The sequence below is a fragment of the Salmo salar genome, chromosome 01, assembly GCF_965601325.2.
Source record: "Salmo salar chromosome 01, fSalSal1, whole genome shotgun sequence".
NCBI lineage: Eukaryota > Metazoa > Chordata > Actinopteri > Salmoniformes > Salmonidae > Salmo > Salmo salar.
The window spans coordinates 76,164,138-76,187,133 of record NC_138291.1 but is presented as its reverse complement, the minus strand read 5'-3'; the positions used below and the strand labels follow the sequence as shown (position 1 = coordinate 76,187,133).

Below are 22,996 nucleotides of genomic sequence, written 5' to 3'. Positions count from 1 at the left end.
TATATCAGAGATATATCATCTGATCTCACACTGCTAATGAGGAGGACCCTCTGAATGGCAGAAAGAGAGAGACTGGACGCTCTTCTGAGATGGGAGGGGTTGAGGGTAGCTGAAAAATGGGACTAAAAACAAACAAAAAATAACTATTGTAAAATATACTGTGTCCCTTAAAATGTATATATGGAAGTAGAAGCCTAAATGTATATATGGAAGTAGAAGCCTAAATGTATATATGGAAGTAGAAGCCTAAATGTATATATGGAAGTAGAAGCCTAAGTGTTGTTGTCCATTAGTTGACCCCAATTAGGGGAGGGGTGGTAGGGTAAGTTTCCCAAAAAATATATGGGGGATTGGAAATGATGCAGACAATTACATTGATGGAAGCCACACTATTTGCAATATAAAATCTGTTTTTTTAAATGTCCCTATAGACTCCATGAACTGGGCAGTGAAGTACAGAATTCTGGATGACAGAATGTTTTTAAAATGAATTTACTGTACTCTAGTTTCCCTGGACTGGAAAGCCCTTCTATGGTTGCCTAAATATGTCAACTCCTGAAGGTCCAGTAACTTCTTTCAAGAATGTAACACCTCAATTAGTTATATATTTATGAGACTTTATACTGTATGTAATGTTCAATTGAGATTCTCCATTGGAAGTGCTTCTTTGCTCCCGAGTGGCACAGCGGTCTAAGGTACTGCAAGAGGCGTGCATCACTGCAGTCCCTGGTTCAAATCTAGGCTGCATCACATCCGGCCATGATTGGGAGTCCCATAGGGCGGCGCACGTCCGGGTTTGGCCGGGGTAGGCCGTCATTGTAAATAAGAATGTGTTCTTAACTGACTTGCCTAGCTAAATAAAGGTTAAAAAAAATTACAAAAATTGTCTAGGGCTAGGCGTAATCTGTGTCTGGGAAACCAACGCTATTAGATCATAAAGAGTGCACTCACCACCATGTCTGATAACTTGGGTTTAACCACCTTCATGAAGGCTCCCCGTGCTTCAGCCTCCTGCTGTTCTGTCTTACAAACCTTCCTAGTGTCTAGGAACTTTAGGGTGGGTAGCTTGTGCAGAACAAAATACCTGAGGAAACACACACAAACAATAATATATGAAAACTAACAGTACCTTATGTAAGGCATCATGACTTGTGTCGGTTGACTGTACACCAAACCATATAACACACACTTTACTTTACAGAACAATGTTTACAGAAAAACTAACATAGAAATACACAAACAAATGTACATTACATGATTTGAGAACAAAAATAAAGATTACTATACAAACTGAACACATCTAGTGAATACGTCACAAACCACAAGATGTCTATACTGTATAATTGCGAACATAAACTGCCAGAGCATAACAACTAGTTAATATCCACCTACAAAAGTAATTATGCAAATCAAATTCTAAAATTAGTAAAACGGCACATATCAGCAAACATCTTGAAAAGAAGACGACTTGTTTACTCAGTATAGATTTAATGGCGATGATATCTATCCTTCCATGTAATAACCTTCAAAGCTGATAAAAAATAAGGACGGAAATATAAATAGAACGAAAGGAGATACGCCCCATCTGCCAGAGCTGCCATTCCTGTAACATCACAGATCTATATTCTACGCTTTCAGACACTCTCTATCTTTCATTGGGAGGGAGAGGAAACGTCGGCTAGATAATGGCTGGGATACGGAGATGACAACAGATCCTTTCAGAGAGCGAGAGAGCGGGTGGGAGCGGAGCAGAGGAACAGACATGTCAAGGCTGGAGGTTCCAGCCAAACAGAACACAGTAACAGACATACAGCAGCAGCTAAGTGAAGGGTGAGGAGGGACAAGGAGGAACCACAATATGGGCACAGCCCGGTCCCTGATGATGATGGTGGTAATGTTGGAGCTGAAGATAGTTAGTAAAACCAACGTCAGGTTGTCAACACACTAGGATTTTAGGGAAGGGAGCTATGGATTAATCTATATGCTAGATACTTACTATATAAACAATAACAATGTCACAAACAGTATATTATGACTCAAGCCTGAGAACATCTGCATATCGGTTTTGATTGAATAGAGCTCCAAGACCTGAAACGAGACCAGGCCTGAGGTGTTTTAGCAGTTGAGTGACGCAGTGATCAATCCTATGTTAATGTGGTTAATAATACACAAGTCTTAAATAAACATTGTCTGACAAAGAGGAAGAATTATAATTCAAAACTCATTTTGTCAGTTCATTATTCTAAATCCTCTTCTATGGAGGTTTGAGTGGATGGGTTGAGGTTGAGTGAATGGGTTGAGGTTGAGTGAATGGGTTGAGGTTGAGTGAATAGGTTGAGGGTTGAGTAGATGGGTTGAGGGTTGAGTGGATGAGTTGAGGTTTGAGTGAATGGGTTGAGGTTGAGTGAATGGGTTGAGGTTGAGTGAATGGGTTGAGTGGATGGTTGAGGGTTGAGTGGATGGGTTGAGGTTGAGTGAATGGGTTGAGGTTGAGTGAATGGGTTGAGGTTGAGTGAATGGGTTGAGGTTGAGTGAATGGGTTGAGGTTGAGTGAATGGGTTGAGTGGATGGTTGAGGGTTGAGTGGATGGGTTGAGGTTGAGTGAATGGGTTGAGGTTGAGTGAATGGGTTGAGGTTGAGTGAATGGGTTGAGGTTGAGTGAATGAGTTGAGGGTTGAGTGGATGGTTGAGGGTTGAGTGGATGGGTTGAGGGCAGAGTGGATGGGTTGAGGTTGAGTGAATAGGTTGAGGGTTGAGTAGATGGGTTGAGGGTTGAGTGGATGGTTGAGGGTTGAGTGGATGAGTTGAGGTTTGAGTGAATGGGTTGAGGTTGAGTGAATGGGTTGAGGTTGAGTGAATGGGTTGAGGCTGAGTGAATGGGTTGAGTGGATGGGTTGAGGGGATGGGTTGAGGTTGAGTGAATTGGTTGAGGTTGAGTGGATGGATTGAGGTTGAGTGGATGAGTTGAAGGTTGAGTGGATGGTTGAGGGTTGAGTGGATGGGTTGAGGATTGAGTGGATGGTTGAGGGTTGAGTGGATGGGTTGAGGGTTGAGTGGATGGGTTGAGGGTGCAGGATGGAGTGGATGGGTTGAGGGTTGAGTGGATGGGTTGAGGGTGCAGGATGGAGTGGATGGGTTGAGGGGATGGGTTGAGGGTGCAGGATGGAGTGGATGGGTTGAGGGGATGGGTTGAGGGTGCAGGATGGAGTGGATGGGTTGAGGGGATGGGTTGAGGGTGCAGGATGGAGTGGAAGGCTTGAGGGGATGGGTTGAGGGTGCAGGATGGAGTGGATGGGTTGTGGGGATGGGTTGAGGGTGCAGGATGGAGTGGAAGGTTTGAGGGGATGGGTTGAGGGTGCAGGATGGAGTGGATGGGTTGAGGGGATGGGTTGAGGGTGCAGGATGGAGTGGATGGGTTGACGGTTGAGTGGATGGATTGAGGGTGCAGGATGGAGTGGATGGGTTGAGGGTTGAGTGGATGGTTGAGGGTTGAGTGGATGGGTTGAGGGTTGAGTGGATGGTTGAGGGTTGAGTGGATGGGTTGAGGGTTGAGTGGATGGTTGAGGGTTGAGTGGATGGGTTGAGGGTGCAGGATGGAGTGGATGGGTTGAGGGTGGAGTGGATGGGTTGAGGGTGGAGTGGATGGGTTGAGGGTTGAGTGGATGGGTTGAGGGTGCAGGATGGAGTGGATGGGTTGAGGGTGCATGATGGAGTGGATGGGTTGAGGGTTGAGTGGATGGGTTGAGGGTGCAGGATGGAGTGGATGGGTTGAGGGTTGAGTGGATGGTTTGAGGGTGCAGGATGGAGTGGATGGGTTGAGGGGATGGGTTGAGGGTGCAGGATGGAGTGGATGGGTGGAGGGGATGGGTTGAGGGTGCAGGATGGAGTGGATGGGTTGAGGGGATGGGTTGAGGGTGCAGGATGGAGTGGATGGGTTGAGGGGATGGGTTGAGGGTGCAGGATGGAGTGGATGGGTTGAGGGTGCAGGATGGAGTGGATGGGTTGAGGGTTGAGTGGATGGGTTGAGGGGATGGGTTGAGGGTGCAGGATGGAGTGGATGGGTTGAGGGGATGGGTTGAGGGTGCAGGATGGAGTGGATGGGTTGAGGGGATGGGTTGAGGGTGCAGGATGGAGTGGATGGGTTGAGGGGATGGGTTGAGGGTGCAGGATGGAGTGGATGGGTTGAGGGGATGGGTTGAGGGTGCAGGATGGAGTGGATGGGTTGAGGGGATGGGTTGAGGGTGCAGGATGGAGTGGATGGGTTGAGGGTGCAGGATGGAGTGGATGGGTTGAGGGAGCAGGATGGAGTGGATTGGTTGAGGGTTGAGTGGATGGGTTGAGGGGATGGGTGGAGGGTGCAGGATGGAGTGGATGGGTTGAGGGTTGAGTGGATGGGTTGAGGGGATGGGTGGAGGGTGCAGGATGGAGTGGATGGGTTGAGGGTTGAGTGGATGTGTTGAGGGGATGGGTGGAGGGTGCAGGATGGAGTGGATGGGTTGAGGGTTGAGTGAGCACCGGGCCGAGTGCATGTGGTGGTTAAAGGGCACCTGAGGCAAAACTGTCCACCTGTAGCAAGTCTTTGATCAGGGCGGAAAAAGAGATCTCGAAACGAGATTATGTCATTCGAGTCGACGTGTAAACATGACAAGTAACAATAGGCTCTGTGTCACGACGGGAGCATGACATAGCTAGAAGGTAATTTTTCCTCCTTCACAACACAGAAAGAGAGGGAGAGAGAGAAGAGAGAGAAAGAGAGAGAGCCTCGAAGGAGCGCAAGCGAGAGTATTCCACCCCTTAACCCCATGGCAGTGCTGTGTATCCCATTACGAGACAGGTTGCTTCTGTGCTAGAATAATTCTGTTGTTACTGTATCCTAGCTTCAACACCCAAAGTGTGTGTATTTTTCCATTTCTGTGTTCCATCTTTATGTCATTGGACTTTTTTTAAATAGGCCAGTGAGTGCCATAGCAGTTGACCGCTGCCTTTGGTAATTGAGATGGCCTGTGAGCCTGTCGGGGGCAGGGGCCTGGCTGGGGCTTAGAGGCTGAGACTAGGGATTCATGGACACGGCCTATTCCTTGCCCTGGGCCAGAGTTGTCATGACCTGCATACAGCCTAACCCCGTCAGACATGGAATCTGCACCAGGCTCAAATTGATGTTTTACAGTGTGATACATGAGAGAGACAGAGTGAGAGAGAGACAGAGTGAGAGAGAGACAGAGACAGAGAAAGAGCGAGAAAGACAGAGAGACAGAGTGAGAGAGAGACAGAGACATAGAGAGAGAGAGAGAGAGAGAGAGAGAGAGAGAGAGAGAGAGAGAGAGTCATAGAAAGACAGAGAGAGACAGAGAGAGACAGAGAGACAGAGAGAGACAGAGAGACAGAGAGAGAGAGAAAGAGACAGAGACAGAGAGACAGAGAAATACAAAAAAAAATAGTGAGGGTGAGACCGAGAGATAGAGACAGAGAGCGAGAGAGAAAGAGAGAGAAAGGGAGCCTTACTGCCAATAGTTGGTGCTAGTAAATGATTAATACAGAACACAGAGTCAGAAATAAGCACTTAGGGCTAAAACAGACAAAAGAGAATGTGTGTTTTTTCCTTTTATCACGTTTCATGTAAAAGAGGCTGACAAAGGGTGGTCACATTGCATGGCTTGAGGAGAGGCTGTGATGTTTAATGCATGGTCTGCTCTGCTAGTAAACACTCATTTGTGGCGGTGACTAGTCACACATGAAATGCATTTTGCCCAACCAGAATGTAGAGAGGAAGCTTTTACAACCATGAGGTTCCATTCACAATCTGGTTGGGCAAAGAATGTTTGTTCCCCATTCAGTGTAAATAAAAATACACAAAATATAAAAAGTATACACAAATATAATAACCTACAAAAATCTGAACGTTAATAAAATTAAAACAAATATTGGGAAAAAAAGGATTCATGTAACTTTTATTTAAAATAAATATGTTTAGAATCCTGAACAGGACAGAGAACAGACACCAATGTGTGTTGTTATGACATCATCACTGTGCGACTCTTTGGCAATGACCTGTGTGTGTGAATGTGTACCTGTATCTCTGGTAGTCGTCCTCATCCTTGTCCAGGCTGACCAGCTGGTTGGGACAGGCCTCGTTTCCCAGCAGGCTGAGGTACTGCAGCGACGGTGTCGCCTTCGCCAAGTGCCCCAGCAGCGCCTCAATGTCAGTCAGGTGTCAGCAGCCAGAGGTCAAGGAACCAACACTGTTAATTACATTACCATTTACCCCAGACCCCCCTCACTTACACATGCACGCACACACACAGACCCCCCCCCCCCCCCCCACCCCCCCCCCCCCCCCCCCCCCACACACACACCACTATGAATTTCACGAGGACCAGTCATAGGCATCATGTTGTGTGAGGGAGCAGACAGAAAGGCTCAATCTAAGGCTCAGAGTTTGGCATATATTTTCCTGTTTAGTTCCCTGTTCTCTGTATTTTCTCTCTCTCTCTTTCCACCCTCCTCTCTTTCTTCCTCTCTCTCTCCCTTTCTTCTTCTCCTTCTCTCCCCCCCTCTCTCCTAGGTGGCCGGGTAAATGATGGATGCCCTGTGGTTCAAACGGTCCGTGATTCCAGAGCCGTAGCTGACGGAAAAAAGAAGTCCCCCCCCCCCAAACGTGGAAAAAAAAGCAACCAGCCTCCCAAACAGGACACATTCATCACTAATACATTCACTTCATTGGAAAATTGAGCCCCAAAGTGTCAAAATACAAGCGCACTAATGCAGTGGTGGAGTGTGTAAAATGGCACAGCTCCACATCAGGATGTGGTCTAATTGGGCCATTAGCATGTGCAGGCCACTTCACAACCTGACTCAGGCTTCAGAGCCGCTGACACGCACTTCTAGGAGCCCCAGTTTTAATGTTGACACGGGAGGTGTGTTTTTGCATCATTACTCTGTAGATGGATCTACTAGGGAGAGGCTACCAGGGCGGACAAGGAAAAATAGATAGGCTGGGTTCTTAACACTAAAGGAGGAAGTTGAAACATATTTTCCGTCTGATCATAAGTAGTGGTGCAGTGTTTGGGTTTGAGTGCTTACGGTTAACCTGGTTTACTATTCAATGAGGAAACTACATGTAGTTGTTGAATTATCATCTCTGCAATTGCAATAGATAGATGTTACTGGCAATTTATATAGCAGAAAAGTAATGGCTGCACGTTTTGTTTTCAGGTGGTAAACGTTCGTGTGTCCCTCTTTTTTAACATATTCATGTTATTTTGTTAGGAGGGTTTCAGTTTTTCCCACTACTACACTGCATGAGATATTACACTAGTGGTTCATTTGTCAATGTTCATAATTGGTTATACAACTAATATATATGTAAAGTGCTCTTTCTCAAAGCATTTGGTAGGTTCAGACGTTTCTCCATTTCCCGTTTCTTCCTCAACATATCAACACAGCCCCTACTGGCTTTTATTCCTGTCTCCACTAGAGGTCCCCGTAGCTTAGAAACTAGTCTGTGGGGTCTAAACTACAGCACAAAGACCCAGATGCCTTTATAGCACTGCATTTACACTCACTACAAACACACTATTAGAGACTTCCACAAAGTTTGAGAACACAGAGATAAAGACTCAAATCAGAGATATAGAAGCACAACAAACAGCAAAGACACAATGGCTTGTGGCCTATAGCCTTGGCCCATGCTGAAGAATGAGAGGCAGATAGTGAGTGCTGCTCTGCTTGAAAGGATATTTGGTTCTTATTGAGTGTCAGGGTGTGGAGGGTGGGTAACCTGGGCAACTGGAGGTCGTTTCCGAGCAGATTGTTGTCGACGACCAGTTCTTCCAGCCCAGTGAACGCTTTGAGGCCCGCCAGTGACCTGCAATGATAAGGCGAGAGAGAGAGAGAGAGAGAGAGAGAGAGTGAGAGAGCGAGCGAGAAAGAAAAATGATACGGCCCTAAGACTGTGCAGACGGCCATTACGTGCAGAAATATATATTTCTGCCTCCCTCTTTTCACGCGTCTGGAGAGGCAGGGAGAGTTTGGGTAGGGGCCTGTCAGAGGGTTGAATGGCGTGAATTAGTGGTGCTGAGTTCCCCTGGCATGGCCTGGACCCGGGACTCAGCCGCGACGGGCTTCCTTCTACGCTGGCAGGATGAGGGATGGGGGTCACCAGTCAGTAGCCAGGATTCAAAACAAAAGGCTTCAGAAATGCGGCGGGCAGGATGAATTTGTCAATGTCTTGTGCCTGGAGGCGCCCGCTTTGGCCTGACCCTAACCCTCCATTCCCAAGACAAATCACTCTGTCACACTTCACCTTCACTCCCCGGACACAAATTTAACTTGTCATCCATCATCTTCACAGCCCAACCAGTAGAATACAGAATACGTACTCTGGCAATCACAGACGGAATGGAAAGGGAAACTTTTTTGCAAACTGTGATGGGGGTTAGTTTAAAGGTTTTAACACCAAAGCATTTTAGTAAAAACATTTTGCGGGACTATTTGTATCCCTGTGATGCAATCACACATTTCTCTTATGCACACAAGCACACCCACATCACACACTAAGCATAAAGATGATTGAGAGCAATACTCAGGGTAATGTTGGGGCCTTGCACAGTTCAAGCCTTGTTGAAGGTGTACAAAGCCGTGTGTGTTGTATAATCAGTGTGACCACTAGAAATAAACTTTGATTTCAGACGTTCGAAAAGGTCGGTGAAAGTCAACAGGCTACATGGCTTCCTCGGCGCTGGGTGTGAACTGCTCAGACCACTGCGCCACCGAAGTTCAAACAGCATAATCCCTCTTACTACTGTCATTTCCACTATGTGAAATTAAGAAAAAAATTAAGAAATTAAGCAAATTGATTACCCCCAAATTATACATTTAAATGTATAGGATTCAGATTATATTCAATATATATATATATATAGCACCCAACATGCGACTTGGACCAAACTTCTTCCTAACAATGAGTAAGATATGAAGAACACATTTTTGGCGGACCCCCCAAGACACGCTAACCTCCCCTGTTATTGTAATGGTGAGAAGCCATCTTGGGGGTATGATCTTTACCCTCTGTAACTTTCTCACTCATCATTATTCACAATTCATTCAGGATTATCCGTAATCATGGTAGCATCCACATTAATGTACAAGTGATTAGAAACATTTTCTACTCTTATTTATAATAAAAGTGACTCCAAAATGACACAATACATTAGTTACCATTCATTTCTATTGGGCACAACATTATCTGAAACACAACCAAAACTAACTGCAAATCCATCCAACAAGTTTGTAGAGTCACACACTTGATGTAGTCTTTAGGGGTGTCAACAATACACCCCTAACTTTTTGAGAAAAAAAAAATATTACTTGTTAAACAAAATCTCTTTCTCGGAACAATTGCATTAGTATAAAATAACATAAAGTCCCAATTTGTTGATGTTCATCATGTGTTCAGGCTACACTGTGCCATTGACTGACGTAAACCTGCCGGGACCCGGCTGAGACTGGAGCATTCTAATAGGACTCTTTTCTGACTCATGACTGTCATTTCTCTACTTAATTACAAAAATAAATAAACAAGACACATGCTTCAACCACGATAATATTATTTTCATCCAATGTGAAAAATAAAAAGGTAAACAATGAAGAGATATTAACACACCCTTCTGGTTCATACAGTCAGCCTGAGAACACTGCCCAGGCCCAGTCTCAACTAATACACTCTCTGATCTGGCTAGTGTCACTGTCATTATACACTGTCTGTGACTTACTCGATGTAAACATAGCCGTTTCATCACGTCAACCTGCAAATGGATAGCAAGAGAGGGGGAGAAAGAGAGAACACATTCCAACTGACCGTAAGGGAAAAGAAAAGGGAAAGGAGGAACATAAGGTGATCAATGAAAAAAGGCAAGACATGAAGATGGACAAAGACCGTAGAACCTGAGACAGTACTCCTATTGAAATCCCCCTCACATACTGTACATACAGTGTGTGTGTGTTAATGCATGCATACCTGCGTGTGTTTGTATGACACGATAGGGCCTGTAGTCCTCTGGGCTGCATTATTAACTGCTTGGTTAAAAGAAGCCGCATGGCGCAGAGGGAAGGCTTATTAATTGTTGTTTTCATGTCACCACTGCTGTGTGCACCAGCAGATCTAATCAACTAAATTCACAGCTAGGGGAGAGCAGGGCCCGGCACAGCACAGCTACCAAACCCCATCCTGCTCTCTCTCTCTCTCTCTCTGTATGTGTGTGTGTGTGTATGTATGTGTGTGTGTATGTATGTGTGTGTGTGTATGTGTGTGTGTGTAGGGGGGATACAGTAGGGGGATTGGACTTTAATTGTCTCCAGCTTTCCCTGGCGCTCTCTGCAGATTTCCCTAACACCGACCTTTGGTTTCATTACCTTTATAAGAGCCTAGTTTTAATACGGAGTTTGCAGAACTAACAGAGTGAAAGCGCTGCAGTAAAAAGTGCTTTAGTTAAAAACATGAGGAGCTCTCTTTTGTTTTCAAAAAATATAATGAGCATAATTGAACTGTGTCCCAAAGCTCCTGTGGCTGGGTAAAATGGAAAACACACACATGTGCAAAACATCAACGCACGCACGCACGCACACGCACGCACACGCACACACACGCACGCACACGCACACACACGCACACACACACACACACATGAGAGGAAAGGAAAGAGGAGAAAAAAGGAAATGAGATTAATGGAAATTGGAGAGAAAGGAGGCCAAACAAGGAGACATGAGAGGAGACAAGAGGCCAGACAAGAAGACAGGAGAGGAGACAGGTGGCCAAACAAGGAGACATGAGAGGAGACATACCCGTGACCCAGAGGTACAGACAGAGCCAGATCGTTAGTCTAATACTAATGCAGACACATTGATTGATAAACCACCACTGACAGCCCGGCAGAGGGAAGAAAACCCTCTGTGATTATTGGCTTAAAATGTCAGTCACTCCTACCAATGGCGTGGGTCCGTCTCATGTCAGATGTCTTTAAGTAACGAATGAGAGTAGGATGGTAGCCTCAGATCTATCTTCTACATCTGTGAGGCAGCATTATGTCAGCACAAATCCCAGTTGACCTTTTAGTAGTGTTTAGGACTAGAGGTCAACTGAGACAGCAGCTATATCCTAACAGCTGAAGGGCCCCCATCTTGAACTAGCAACTACCATATACCGTATAGCCATTCCACAAGCCTGATAGCATCCACATATATCTCAGGGCACTCCTAACAAAGACCAGTCACAACAACAGACACAGAACAATCCCCACAGTTATGGAGGAAGCTCTGTATTCACTTTAGCAGCTGAAACAATCTGCAGAGAACCAGATAGATATTTTCAGACCACTGGTCTGTTTGAGTAGGGGGAAAAAAATAGGAGAACCTTGAAAAGGCAAGAGGCAAAAGCCTTAGGCCTTGTTTTAACATTAAATGGCTTGTGTGACTTCAAATATATTCTTGGTGGTGGAGATTCTGGAGAAGTAATGTTTTTATTCCAGTAATAAGGCCTTGGACTGGAGAAGTAATGTTTTTATTCCAGTAATAAGGCCTTGGACTGGAGAAGTAATGTTTTTATTCCAGTAATAAGGCCTTGGACTGGAGAAGTAATGTTTTTATTCCAGTAATAAGGCCTTGGACTGGAGAAGTAACGTTTTTATTCCAGTAATAAGGCCTTGGACTGGAGAAGTAACGTTTTTATTCCAGTAATAAGGCCTTGGACTGGAGAAGTAACGTTTTTATTCCAGTAATAAGGCCTTGGACTGGAGAAGTAACGTTTTTATTCCAGTAATAAGGCCTTGGACTGGAGAAGTAACGTTTTTATTCCAGTAATAAGGCCTTGGACTGGAGAAGTAATGTTTTTATTCCAGTAATAAAGCCGGAGACTGGAGAGCGACAGGCAAATTGACACACAGGGCAACAGATACATGTTTGATGAATTGGCCAATACTGGGGCCGTGATGGCCTTCATACGTGCATAATGGACTGTCCGCAGCACACTTCAGATGGCCTGCCATGATAAGGCAGAGTAATGAATGGGAGAAGGGAGTGGGGCTGGGAAAAAGTAGGATCCGGACGGGCTTTAATAAACTTAATAAGAAAAGTGAATGGAGAGAAATGGACAGACATGTCTGGGAGAGGAAATAGGAAGGAAGGGAAACGTCCAACTGTCCATCAGGCTGACAAGTCGATTAGGCTTCATTGGGCGATCACATCACTCTGGGAGCAATTGGATGTCCTGTGATTAAAGCAGGTAGTTTACAGTACAGCAACCGGTACAGTAAGATAGGGCTTTGCTATTGGACAACAGATCTACACATCACACGACAACAACAGCTCAAATCAATTCCAATTGTATTTGTCACATGCACCGAATACAACTCGTGTAGTCCTTACAGTGAAATGCTTACTTACAAGATCTTTCCCAACGATGCAGAGTTAAATAAGAACAAATAAAAAAACTCCTGAGAAATAAAACACAAAGGAATGAAGCTATATAGAAGAAGTACCATACCAACTGAGGTAGATATGCATGGTGGGGTCTGAAATGATTGACACCCTTGATAAAGATGGGGGTCGTTACACCTCAAAAAGCACAAGAAAGAGGATTTCTGAGAAATTAACTAAATTGATTGCACCCAAATTGGACATTTGAATTTATACAATTCAGATTTATATTCAAGAAATATAGACCCAAACGTCCGACTTGGACAAAACTTCTTCCGAACAATGAGTGAGACATGAGAAACACATTTTTTTGGCGGTCACCCACGGACCCCCCAAGACACGCTAACCTCCCCTGTTATTGTAATGGGGAGAGGCCATCTTGGGGGTATGATCTTTACCCTCTGTAACTTTCTCACTCATCATTATTCACAATTCATTCAGGATTATCCGTAATCATGGTAGCATCCACATTAATGTACAAGTGTTTAGAAACTTATTGTATTTCTTATTTATAATAAAAGTGACTCCAAAATGACACAATACATTATATACCATTCATTTCTAACCACTAGGCTACCCTGGGCGGCAGGTAGCCTAGTGGTTAGAGTGTTGAGCCGGTAACCGAAAGGTTGCTAGATTGAATCCCCGAGCTAACAAGGTAGAAATCTGTTGTTCTGCCCCACACAAGGCAGTTCACCCACTGTTCATAGGCCTTCATTGTAAATAAGAATCGTTCTCAACTGACTTGCCAAGTTAAATAAAAGAAAAAATTCTGAAACACAACCAAAACAAACTGCAAATGCATCCAACAAGTTTGTAGAGTTACACACCTGATGTAGTCATTGCGTGCTATGAATATGGGACCAAATACTTAACTTTGGACTACTATTTAGGGGTGTCAAATTCTTTTACCCCTACATTTTTGAGAAAAAAATATTACTTGTTAAACAAAATATTTTCCTCTGAACAATTGTATTAGTATAAAAGAATATAATTTCCCAATTTTTGATGAGCATACAATATAACTCAGTGTTTGTATTATTTATTTTATGCAGTCATTATTGCTGATCTTAAATCAAGGGTGTCAATAATTTCAGACCCCACTGTACAGTACATATAGGCAGGGGTAAAGTGACTAAGTATCAGGATATACAATGCCTTCGGAAAAGTATTCAGACCCCTTGACTTTTCCACATTTTGTTGCGTTACAGCCTTACTCTAAAATGTATTACATTTTATTTTTTCCTCATCAATCTACACACAATACCCCATAATGACAAAGCAAAAAAAAAAAAATGTTCCAAATTAAAAATACTGAAATACTGAAAAACTGAAATATCACATTTACGTAAGTATTCAGACCCTTTACTCAGTACTTTGTTGAAGCACCTTTGGCAGCGATTACAGCATCGAGTCTTCATGGGTATGACGCTACAAGCTTAGCACACCTGTATTTGGGGAGTTTCTCCCACTCTTCTCTGCAGATCATCTCAAGCTCTGTCAGGTCTCTTATTAAACCTTGGTTTAATAAGAGAGTCTTTATGTGCCTTTTGGCAAACTCAAAGTGGGCTGTCATGTGCCTTTTACTGAGGAGTGGCTTCCGTCTGACCACTTTACCATAAAGACCTGATTGGTAGAGTGCTGCAGAGATGGTTGTCCTTATGGAAGTTTTCCAAACTTCTTCCATTTAAGAATGATGAAGGCCACTGTGTACTTGGGGAGTTTCAATGGTACCCTTCCCCAGAGTACCAATCCTGTCTCGGAGCTCTACAGACAATTCCTTCGACCTCATGGCTTGGTTTTTGCTCTGACATGCACTGTCAACAGTGGGACCTTATAAAGACAGGTGTGTGCCTTTCCAAATCATGTCCAATCAATTGAATTTACCACAGGTGGACTCCAATCAAGTTGTAGAAACATCTCAAGGATGATCAATGGAAACAGGATTCACCTGAGATCAGTTTCAAGTCTCATAGCATGAGACTGAATGAGACTGAATGAGACTGAATACTTAAGTAAATAAGGTATCTCTGTTTGTGTTTTAAAACATTTCCTAAAATGTCTTAAAAACCTGTTTTCGCTTAGTCATTGTGGGGTATTGTGTGTAGATTGCTGAGGATTTTTCTTTTTTTAAATCAATTTTAGATTAAGGCTGTAACGTAACAAAATTTGGAAAAAGCCAAGGAGTCTGAATACTTTCCGAATGCACTGTATGTATTTGTGCTTATGTGCCTGTGTGTGTATGTGTGCGCACACCTGGGTGCTTGTGTGCATGTGTCTTTCTGATGAAAAGCTATCGTGTGGTCCATCATATAGAGGGAGTCTATCATAATTCATGAGTGGACATGGCTGGGTCGTCCCTCAAAGCCCATCGATCACCTGCCACGCAGTGACAGGCCTCTAGTGATTATTTGCTTTTAGGTGAACGTAATGATGAATACTGTAATGATGGGGGCAAACTGACAGAGCCATGGAGGAAGCTTTGGTTTTGGTGTGTATGTGCGTGCTTGCGTTTGTGTGTGTGTGTGTGTGTGTGTGTGTGTGTGTGTGTGTGTGTGTGTGTGTGTGTGTGTGTGTGTGTGTGTGTGTGTGTGTGTGTGTGTGTGTGTGTGTGTGTGTGTGTGTGCAGTAGTACATTGCTACAAAATGACAAAGAGAATAGATTTTCAGCTCAGTCTCACAGAGGGATGAGAGTATGTGTCATATGAAGAGACATCTAATCATTCTATACTAACATTCACAAAAAATATTGCTGCACAGAGACCATACAGCATGAAGAGGAATGTGGCTTCTCCACATGTAGGCCTAATATAATAGATTCACTCACACACAGGGTCAAATGACAATGTTTACTCTGATTAGTAGTTGTGAATCTAATCTTGTAAAAGCCTAAATAATATATATTTTTTGTCAACTTGGTGTAGTAACTTATACTGTGTCTACCATCATAATACAGTGAACTAGTTCAAAGGGCTGACACGCCCTAACAGATAGACAGCCCCCCAAACGGGTCAGTCAGTGATGGACCTTTAAGTTCTGCCTGGGCCAGGCCAGGGTCAAACCTGGCTTATTAGGTCAACCTTTTCTCAGTCTCGTCCTTATCCCTGGGCCAAGCTGATCCAGGATCAGTTATAAGGGAGGGAAGAGATATGTGAGGGGAGACCCAATTCCAGGCCAATCTGACCCTAGAGCAGTGACTTTGAAGTGGGCACCATGAAGGAAAAGGATCAGACCCTGTCTTATTCACTGGACTGTCAGCTTTACTACCAGCTATAATGACATGGGAAAGAATATTAACCATATCTACACATACACTCTCCCCAGAGAGCAGAGAGCCATGGCAGAGAGTCTATAACTCAAACACACAGACCGATATGTCTTTCGCACTAACCAAATAATTTTCGAACCACATTCTCACATCTGAAATATTAGATAGTGTGTATGCCTAAAGGCTGGTGTATAGTCCGTCTCTCAACATGTCTGTAGCCAGTTGTTGCATGTACATTATGAACATTGTATTGTCGTCCGAGATCAAACTTGGTCGTTGTCGTTAGCAAAAGTATAAAACACAAAAACGACATCATCAGCATTCTATTGTCACGTGACAGTGAAGACATTCTATCTTTCAATAAACGAGCAAACATGGAGGAGGAAGTTGCTTTGCTCCGAATCTTTTTTAGTGCTGCCCTGCTCGTGAATAGGAGAAGTCAGAGGATAAGTTACTTAAGGGCTCAGGCACACCAATAGTGTTTGCTGGCTGAGAATACTTAGCACCTCTGAACAGAGTGCCGGCCATAATTTGAGAACTTAGTGGGTGAAAATACTGTCAGTCAGACATCTACAGCGGGTGGTCTTTAAAACACAGCGCACTGAACGATCGGCAGACGAACGCTAGAACCATATTCTGTGCGAGCCTTAAGGGAAGTAAACAGTAAGAGACAACAACATGGAGGGTGGCAGGTAGCCTAGTGGTTAGAGCGTTGGACTAGTAACCGAAAGGTTGCAAGATTGAATCCCTGAGATGACAAGGTAAAAATCTGTTGTTCTGCCTCTGAACAAGGCAGTTAACCCACTGTTCCTAGGCTGTCATTGTAAATAAGAATTGTTCTCAACTGACTTGGCTAGTTAAATAAAATAAATAAAAAAATTAAAAAGGGATAATGCCATACTCTCGTTTGGGAGATGAGAGCAGACAGTCACATACTGTGTTCTCGTTACCTATGAATGCAAGCGGCCACATACGACAGGCTCCTATCACTTGCTGCACCCTATGTACATCGTCAACAAACTCATCACCTGCCAATTTCAGCAGGTAAGTAATAGGCTAGGCCTACTCAATGATAAAAAGAGCCACAGTAGTCGATTGTGCTACGGTGCTGAAAGGATAGCGACAGTTGGCTATTACCAGCGTAGCAATGCAAGTATAGGCCAGGCCGCCTAGTTGAATGGAATTGAAATGAGTTAACCTCAACCCAATTGAGATGGTTTGGGATGAGTTGGACCGCAGAGTGAAGGAAAAGCAGCCAACAAGTCCTCAGTACATGTGGGAACTTCTTTAAGACTGTTGTAAAAGCATTTCAGGTAAACCTGGTTAAGAGAATGCCAAGAGTGTGCAAAGCTGCCATCAAGGCAAAGGGTGGCTACTTTGAAGAATCTAAAATCTAAAATATATTTTAATTTGTTTAACACTTTTTGGGTTACTACATGATTCCATGTGTGTTATTTCATAGTTTTGATGTCTTCACTATTATTTGTAGAAAATAGTAAAAATAAAGAAAAACCCTTGAATGAGTAGGTGTGTGGACTGGTACTGTATATATGAAGTTAACCCTGAGTTAACCTGCCCTGGAGCAGGTTAGTTCTGAAGCATTCGTTGCCATAGAAATGTACCTGGCTAAAAGGTGAGCCACTTTCGTGGTACCGGTTATCCCGAGTTGAACTCAGAGTTGACCAAAGTAACTCGATAACTCCTCAAGCCAGGTACGTAGAGTACCTCTCCGGCGTCGGGAGGGAGAGTCGTCCGATCTCCAGGAAATCCCTCACAGCGGTGCAAACACATTCCCCACAAAAACTTTTTATTTTACCTTTAATTTAACAGGGAGTCCCATTGAGACCAAGGGAGCCCTGCATTTAACAATTTCACACATTTTACAAAATATAAGAGAATACAAAAATACAGAAACTCAAGAAAAACAATCACTTTCCTCAACAGAGGTCCTCGATCAACATTTGGAACTGCTCGTGAGGCACCAATGTATCTAGTTTAAAGGAACTCTGAAGATTGTTCCATACATGGGGTACATAGGAATTAAAAGCTGTTTTTCCTAAGTCTGTAGCAACAGACAGAATTGCCAGAGTTCGCTATGCCTGTGAGTGAGTATGGTAACTCGTATTTCTATGGGTAAGTAATGTGGGAGTTTTTGCAATAGGGCTTTATAAATGAAAAAAATGCAGTGTTTTGACCTATCCAACATCAAAGAGGGCCAACCTATTTTCTGATGAGCAGTGATGAGTGCAAATAGTCACCGTAGTCTAGGAACGAAAGAAATGTCGACTGAATGATCCGCATTCTACTATTTAGTGATAGGCAAGACCTATTTCCACAGAAGAAGCCCATTTCTATCCTCAGCTTCTTAACTCATCAATATGCTTTTTGAAAGACATCTTATCGTCTATCCAGATGCCCAGATATTTGTCAGCAGGAGCACGATCAATGTGGGGACCATCCAAAGTATATGCTTAAATCATTAGCGTCATTTTTATGCACTCTAGAAAACAACATATACTTAGTTTTTACCTGCATTCAATACTAATTTAAGGTCAATAAAGTTTTTCTGTAAAACAATGAAAGCAGACTGTAGTTCTGATAGAGCCTGGTCAACAGCGGGGGAAATAGCATATACATCATCCTCATACAGGTGCAGATTACATTTTTTTTTACACACAAACCAATATTGTTAATATATATATATATAGTAAAAAGCACTGAATTTACCCCTGCGGGACACCTTTCGTTATGTCCAGAAAACCAGTTTTAACACCATCAGTAGATACACATTGATATCTGTCTGTAAAGTAAGCAAGCTGATCTAGGCCAATTGAGGAAAGCCTCTGAATTAGTTCACCTCATCCACCATCAATGTATAGCACCCACCTGGGTGATGCACGGCGACCATTTCTGTGGCAGAACGATCACCACACATCAGCTATCAGGTGGAGAGGTGAAGAGTGGTCTATGCCAATTTGGAATGGGGGGATGATAAGGTGGCCATGATGGAATGGGGCCAGGTTGGGAATTTACCTATGACAGTACACTTTTGCAGCAATTAAAAAATTATATGTTAGTAGTGTTTCTTTTTTGAATAGCCTATCATTTAAAGTGTTAAACAAACCTGTTGAGGTTCAATTGACGTTGACTTAGCGAAATTATTCATGCATAGGTTATTTCAGCTTTAACGTGAATGTTAGACAATGTGCTATGTATACAATTGAATCTCTTTTGTTTGCATCAACTTCAGTCTCAACCAGGATTCCATCATACATGTCAAGCAGTGAAGTTTCAGCTCTGTCTGTCCGTGGCCTCTCAACTTCTCAAAGCAACTTCCTCACTGTCACTGTGTCCGTTTTCCATCTTGTCCAGCTGTGTATGTAACATTTCACGTAAACCCTGTTTCTTGTCTGTATCGAAGTAGCGGTCCTTGTGCCTAGCATCGAGCATGGTGGTGACACAGTAAAGAGGCTCAGAGAGAATGCCACCGAATTGCTTGTTCACAGCCTCGGGTACGTTTGTACGTTTTAACCCCACGGTCTGTGTGGGCAGTTTTGTTGAGCAGGCGTTTCAATGCCATGACAGAGGGTGTCACGTCTGCTGCAGATGCAGTTGATGAGCTTATTTCTCGAGTTAGTTGTTCGAATGGCGCTAGGAGTGTGTTCATGTTTCCAAGTTTCAAACATGTTGTCAAAAGTCATTGAAATGGCAGCAGCGGTATGAGAACCAGCACATTCTTGAGCATGCAATACGGCTTTCCTCAGTATGAAATCCTCGTCGACCCACTGTGCTGTCAGACTCAGCATGCTCATGGGGCTGACATAGCTGGTCCAAATGTCAGTCGTGAAGCTAATAGCAGTGACACCCATAGCAAGTAGCTCATGGATGTGTTTCAACAATACTGTGTAACTCCAGTAGGGCAACATCTGAAAAATAGCGCCTACTTGGTAGTGTGTACTGGAGCTCGACCAGTCGGCGAAAGCCAACATCATCCACGACAGAGAACGGTTGATTGTGAAGGGCAATGAATTCCATTATCTTGGCGTTAATGGTTTCGCTTTTGAGTTGTCTCACTGAAATGTTCTTACTCTTTGAAATGACTGCTGGACTTGAACTTGTTACGTTGTTGGAAGTGTGCACTTAATATTTTTCTGCTTTTGTTCTGTGTAGCGCTGTATTTTTGGTGGCGTCATTATGTCATCTAACTACGTTATATAGGTATGCACGTCAGCTTTGACATCAGTTTTGCACATCGGTGTTAAACTAGACATCGGGCCGATGCCGATGTTAGCATCTTTAGCTAATACCGGCCAATTTCGATATGCTCACCGATATATCGTGCATCCCTGGACTGAACCTCTCTCCCCTCTAATCAGGGTCTTTGTAGTTAGTGATGCCTTTTACATGTATGGCGTCAACAGACACCAACCAAGTCCTATTCAAAGCAGATTAAACACATAAAACATGGTAAGGCTCCACGTGTACCTTAATGATTAGCCTCTTCATTAGTAGTCATTTACAGCAGCATGAGTAGGGAACAACGTGTAATCCTCTACCGTGGCAATTGTCATGTATCCAGGGAGGATGGCGAGGGAGGGGAGAGCTATATGTGTGTCCTGGACGTGAGATCTTGAAATGACTGCTACCTGAGGTCTGTGACAGAGTAGGAGCGGGGGGGAGATAGAGGAAGACAAGGACATGGTGATACAGAACCACCACAGCACTGTAGTTGCTTGAAACCTGCCTGTAGTGTACTTGTGAGTGTGCGTGCGTATATATGTGTCTTTATGGGAGGGGGGGTTGTATGGTAGGGGGTGTGTATGGGAGGGGGTGTAAGTGTTTGGATGGGATTAAACGGGTTGTGATGGGTGTTCAGGACATATACATGTAGATACAACACTGTTCCTATCATTGGATATGTTGTGTTTTCACACACACTTGTTTCTTGGGAGTGTGCATATACTGTAGCCATTGCATTGACTCTACCTGCACTGGCTATAGAAACACACACAGGTCTCTATCCACACACACACACATACACATTCGCACACACACTAATAACACACTCGCACACACACGTACTGACGCCACACACACACACGTTATCACATACACACACATACCTACCATATACACTGTTGCTACTTCTTTTTACTTTTAGTATTATACAGTGCCTTCAGAACTAATTAAGACCCCTTGACTTTTTACACATTTTGTTATGTTAAAGCCTTATTCTAAAATGGATTAAATAAATAAAGATCCTCAGCAATCTACACACAATGCCCCATAATGGCAAAGCGAAAACTGTTTTTAGAAATTTTAGCAAATGTATTAAAAATGTAAAACAGAAATACCTTATTTACATAAGTATTCAGACCCTTTGCTATGGGCCTCGAAATTGAGCTCAGGCGCATCCTGTTTCCATTGATCATCCTTGAGATGTTTCTACAACTTGATTGGAGTCCACCTGTGGTAAGTTCAATTGATTGGACATGATTTGGAAAGGCACACACCTGTTTATATAAGGTCCCACCGTTGACAATGCATGTCAGAGCAAAAACCAAGCCATGAGGTTGAAGGAATTGTCTGTAGAGCTCTGAGACAGGATTGTGTCGAGGCACAGATCTGGGGAAGGGTAACAAAAAATGTCTTCAACATTGAAGGTCCCCAAGAACACAGTGGCCTTCATCATTCTTAAATGAAAGAAGTTTGGAACCACCAAGGCTCTTCCTAGAGCTGGCCTCCCGGCCAAACTGAGCAACCGGGGAAGAAGGGCCTTGGTCAGGGAGGTGAGCAAGAACCTGATAGTCACTCTGACAGAACCCCAAAGTTCCTCTGTGGAGATGGGAGAAACTTCCAGAAGGACAACCATCTCTGCAGCACTCCACCAATCAGGTCTTTATGGTAGAGTGGCCAGACGGAAGCCACTCCTCAGTAAAAGGCTCACGATAGCCTGCTTGGAGTTTGCCAATAGGCACCTAAAGACTCAAAGACCATGAGAAACAACATTCTCTGGTCTGATGAAACCAAGATTGAACTCTTTGGCCTGAATGACAACCGTCACATCTGGAAGAAACCTGGCACCATCCCTACGGTGAAGCATGGTGGTGGCAGCATCATGCTGTGGAGATGTTTTTCAGCGGCAGGGACTGGGACACTAGTCAGGATCGAGGAAAAGAAGAACACCGCAAAGTACAGAGAGATCCTTGATGAAAACCTCAGACTGTGGCGACGGTTCACCTTCCACCAGGACAACGACCCTAAGCACACAGCCAAGACAACGCAGGAGTGGCATTGGGACAAGTCTCTAAATGTCCATGAGTGGCCCAGCCAGAGCCTGGAACTTGAACCCGGTCGAACATCTCTGGAGAGATCTGAAAATAGTAGTGTAGCAATGCTCCCCATCCAACCTGACAGAGCTTGAGAGGATCTGCTGAGAAGAATGGGAGAAACTCCCCAAATACAGGTGTGCCAAGCTTGTAGAGTCATACCCAAGAAAACTCGATGCTGTAATCACTGCCAAAGGTGCTTCAACAAAGTACTGAGTGAAGGGTCTGAATACTTACGTAAATGTGATATTTCAGGGTTTTTTTATATAAATTTGCAAACATTTCTTAAACCCTGTTTTTGATTTGTCATTATGGGGTATTGTGTTTAGATTGATGAGGGGGAAAAAAACAATGTAATCAATGTTAGAATAAGGCAAAGGTTGAATTGCTGCAAAGAAACCACTACTAAAGGACACCAATAAGAAGAAGAGACTTGCATGGGTCAATAAACACGAGCAATTAGACCGGTGGAAATCTGTCCTTTGTCCTGATGAGTCCAAATTTAAGATATTTGTTTCTACGCATGTGTGGTTCCCACCGTGAAGCATGGAGGGGGTGTGATGTTGTGGGGGTGCTTTGCTGGTGACACTGTCAGTGATTTAATTAGATATCAAGGCACACTTAACCAGCATGGCTACCACAGCATTCTGTGTGAACTCTTTGGTCCTTTAAAAACCTGCTGTATGTAAAACATAATGATGTTTGTTTCCAACATTAGGGCTGTAAAGAAGTTACATCCGCTTGGTGTTTTGTTTCCTACGATACTAACGAGTACAGCGATACTGGTTTCCTCCCGGCCCTAATTTTAGGGCTAATTAAAACGTTTCGAAAGCAGTCGCTGTGGATTTCTCCGCCAACTACAGTTGCCATCGACTACGCTCAGCTCTACCCTCCTCCTCCTCCTAAAAATTACCCATCTGCCCCCTCCCCG

At 43.8% G+C, this 22,996-nt stretch overlaps 1 protein-coding gene across 1 annotated transcript in view; it reads right to left on the bottom strand.

Moving 5' to 3' along the window:
* Nucleotides 1-22,996, bottom strand: part of LOC123743785 (leucine-rich melanocyte differentiation-associated protein) — a 384,937-nt gene that overhangs the window by 114,347 nt on the left and 247,594 nt on the right. Inside the window, exons 3-4 of the mRNA XM_082976693.1 lie at nucleotides 7,778-7,864; nucleotides 952-1,084 (exon numbers count right to left, since the gene is read on the bottom strand). Coding sequence (XP_082832819.1) covers nucleotides 952-1,084; nucleotides 7,778-7,864 — 220 coding nt within the window. The remainder of the gene's footprint in view (nucleotides 1-951; nucleotides 1,085-7,777; nucleotides 7,865-22,996) is intronic.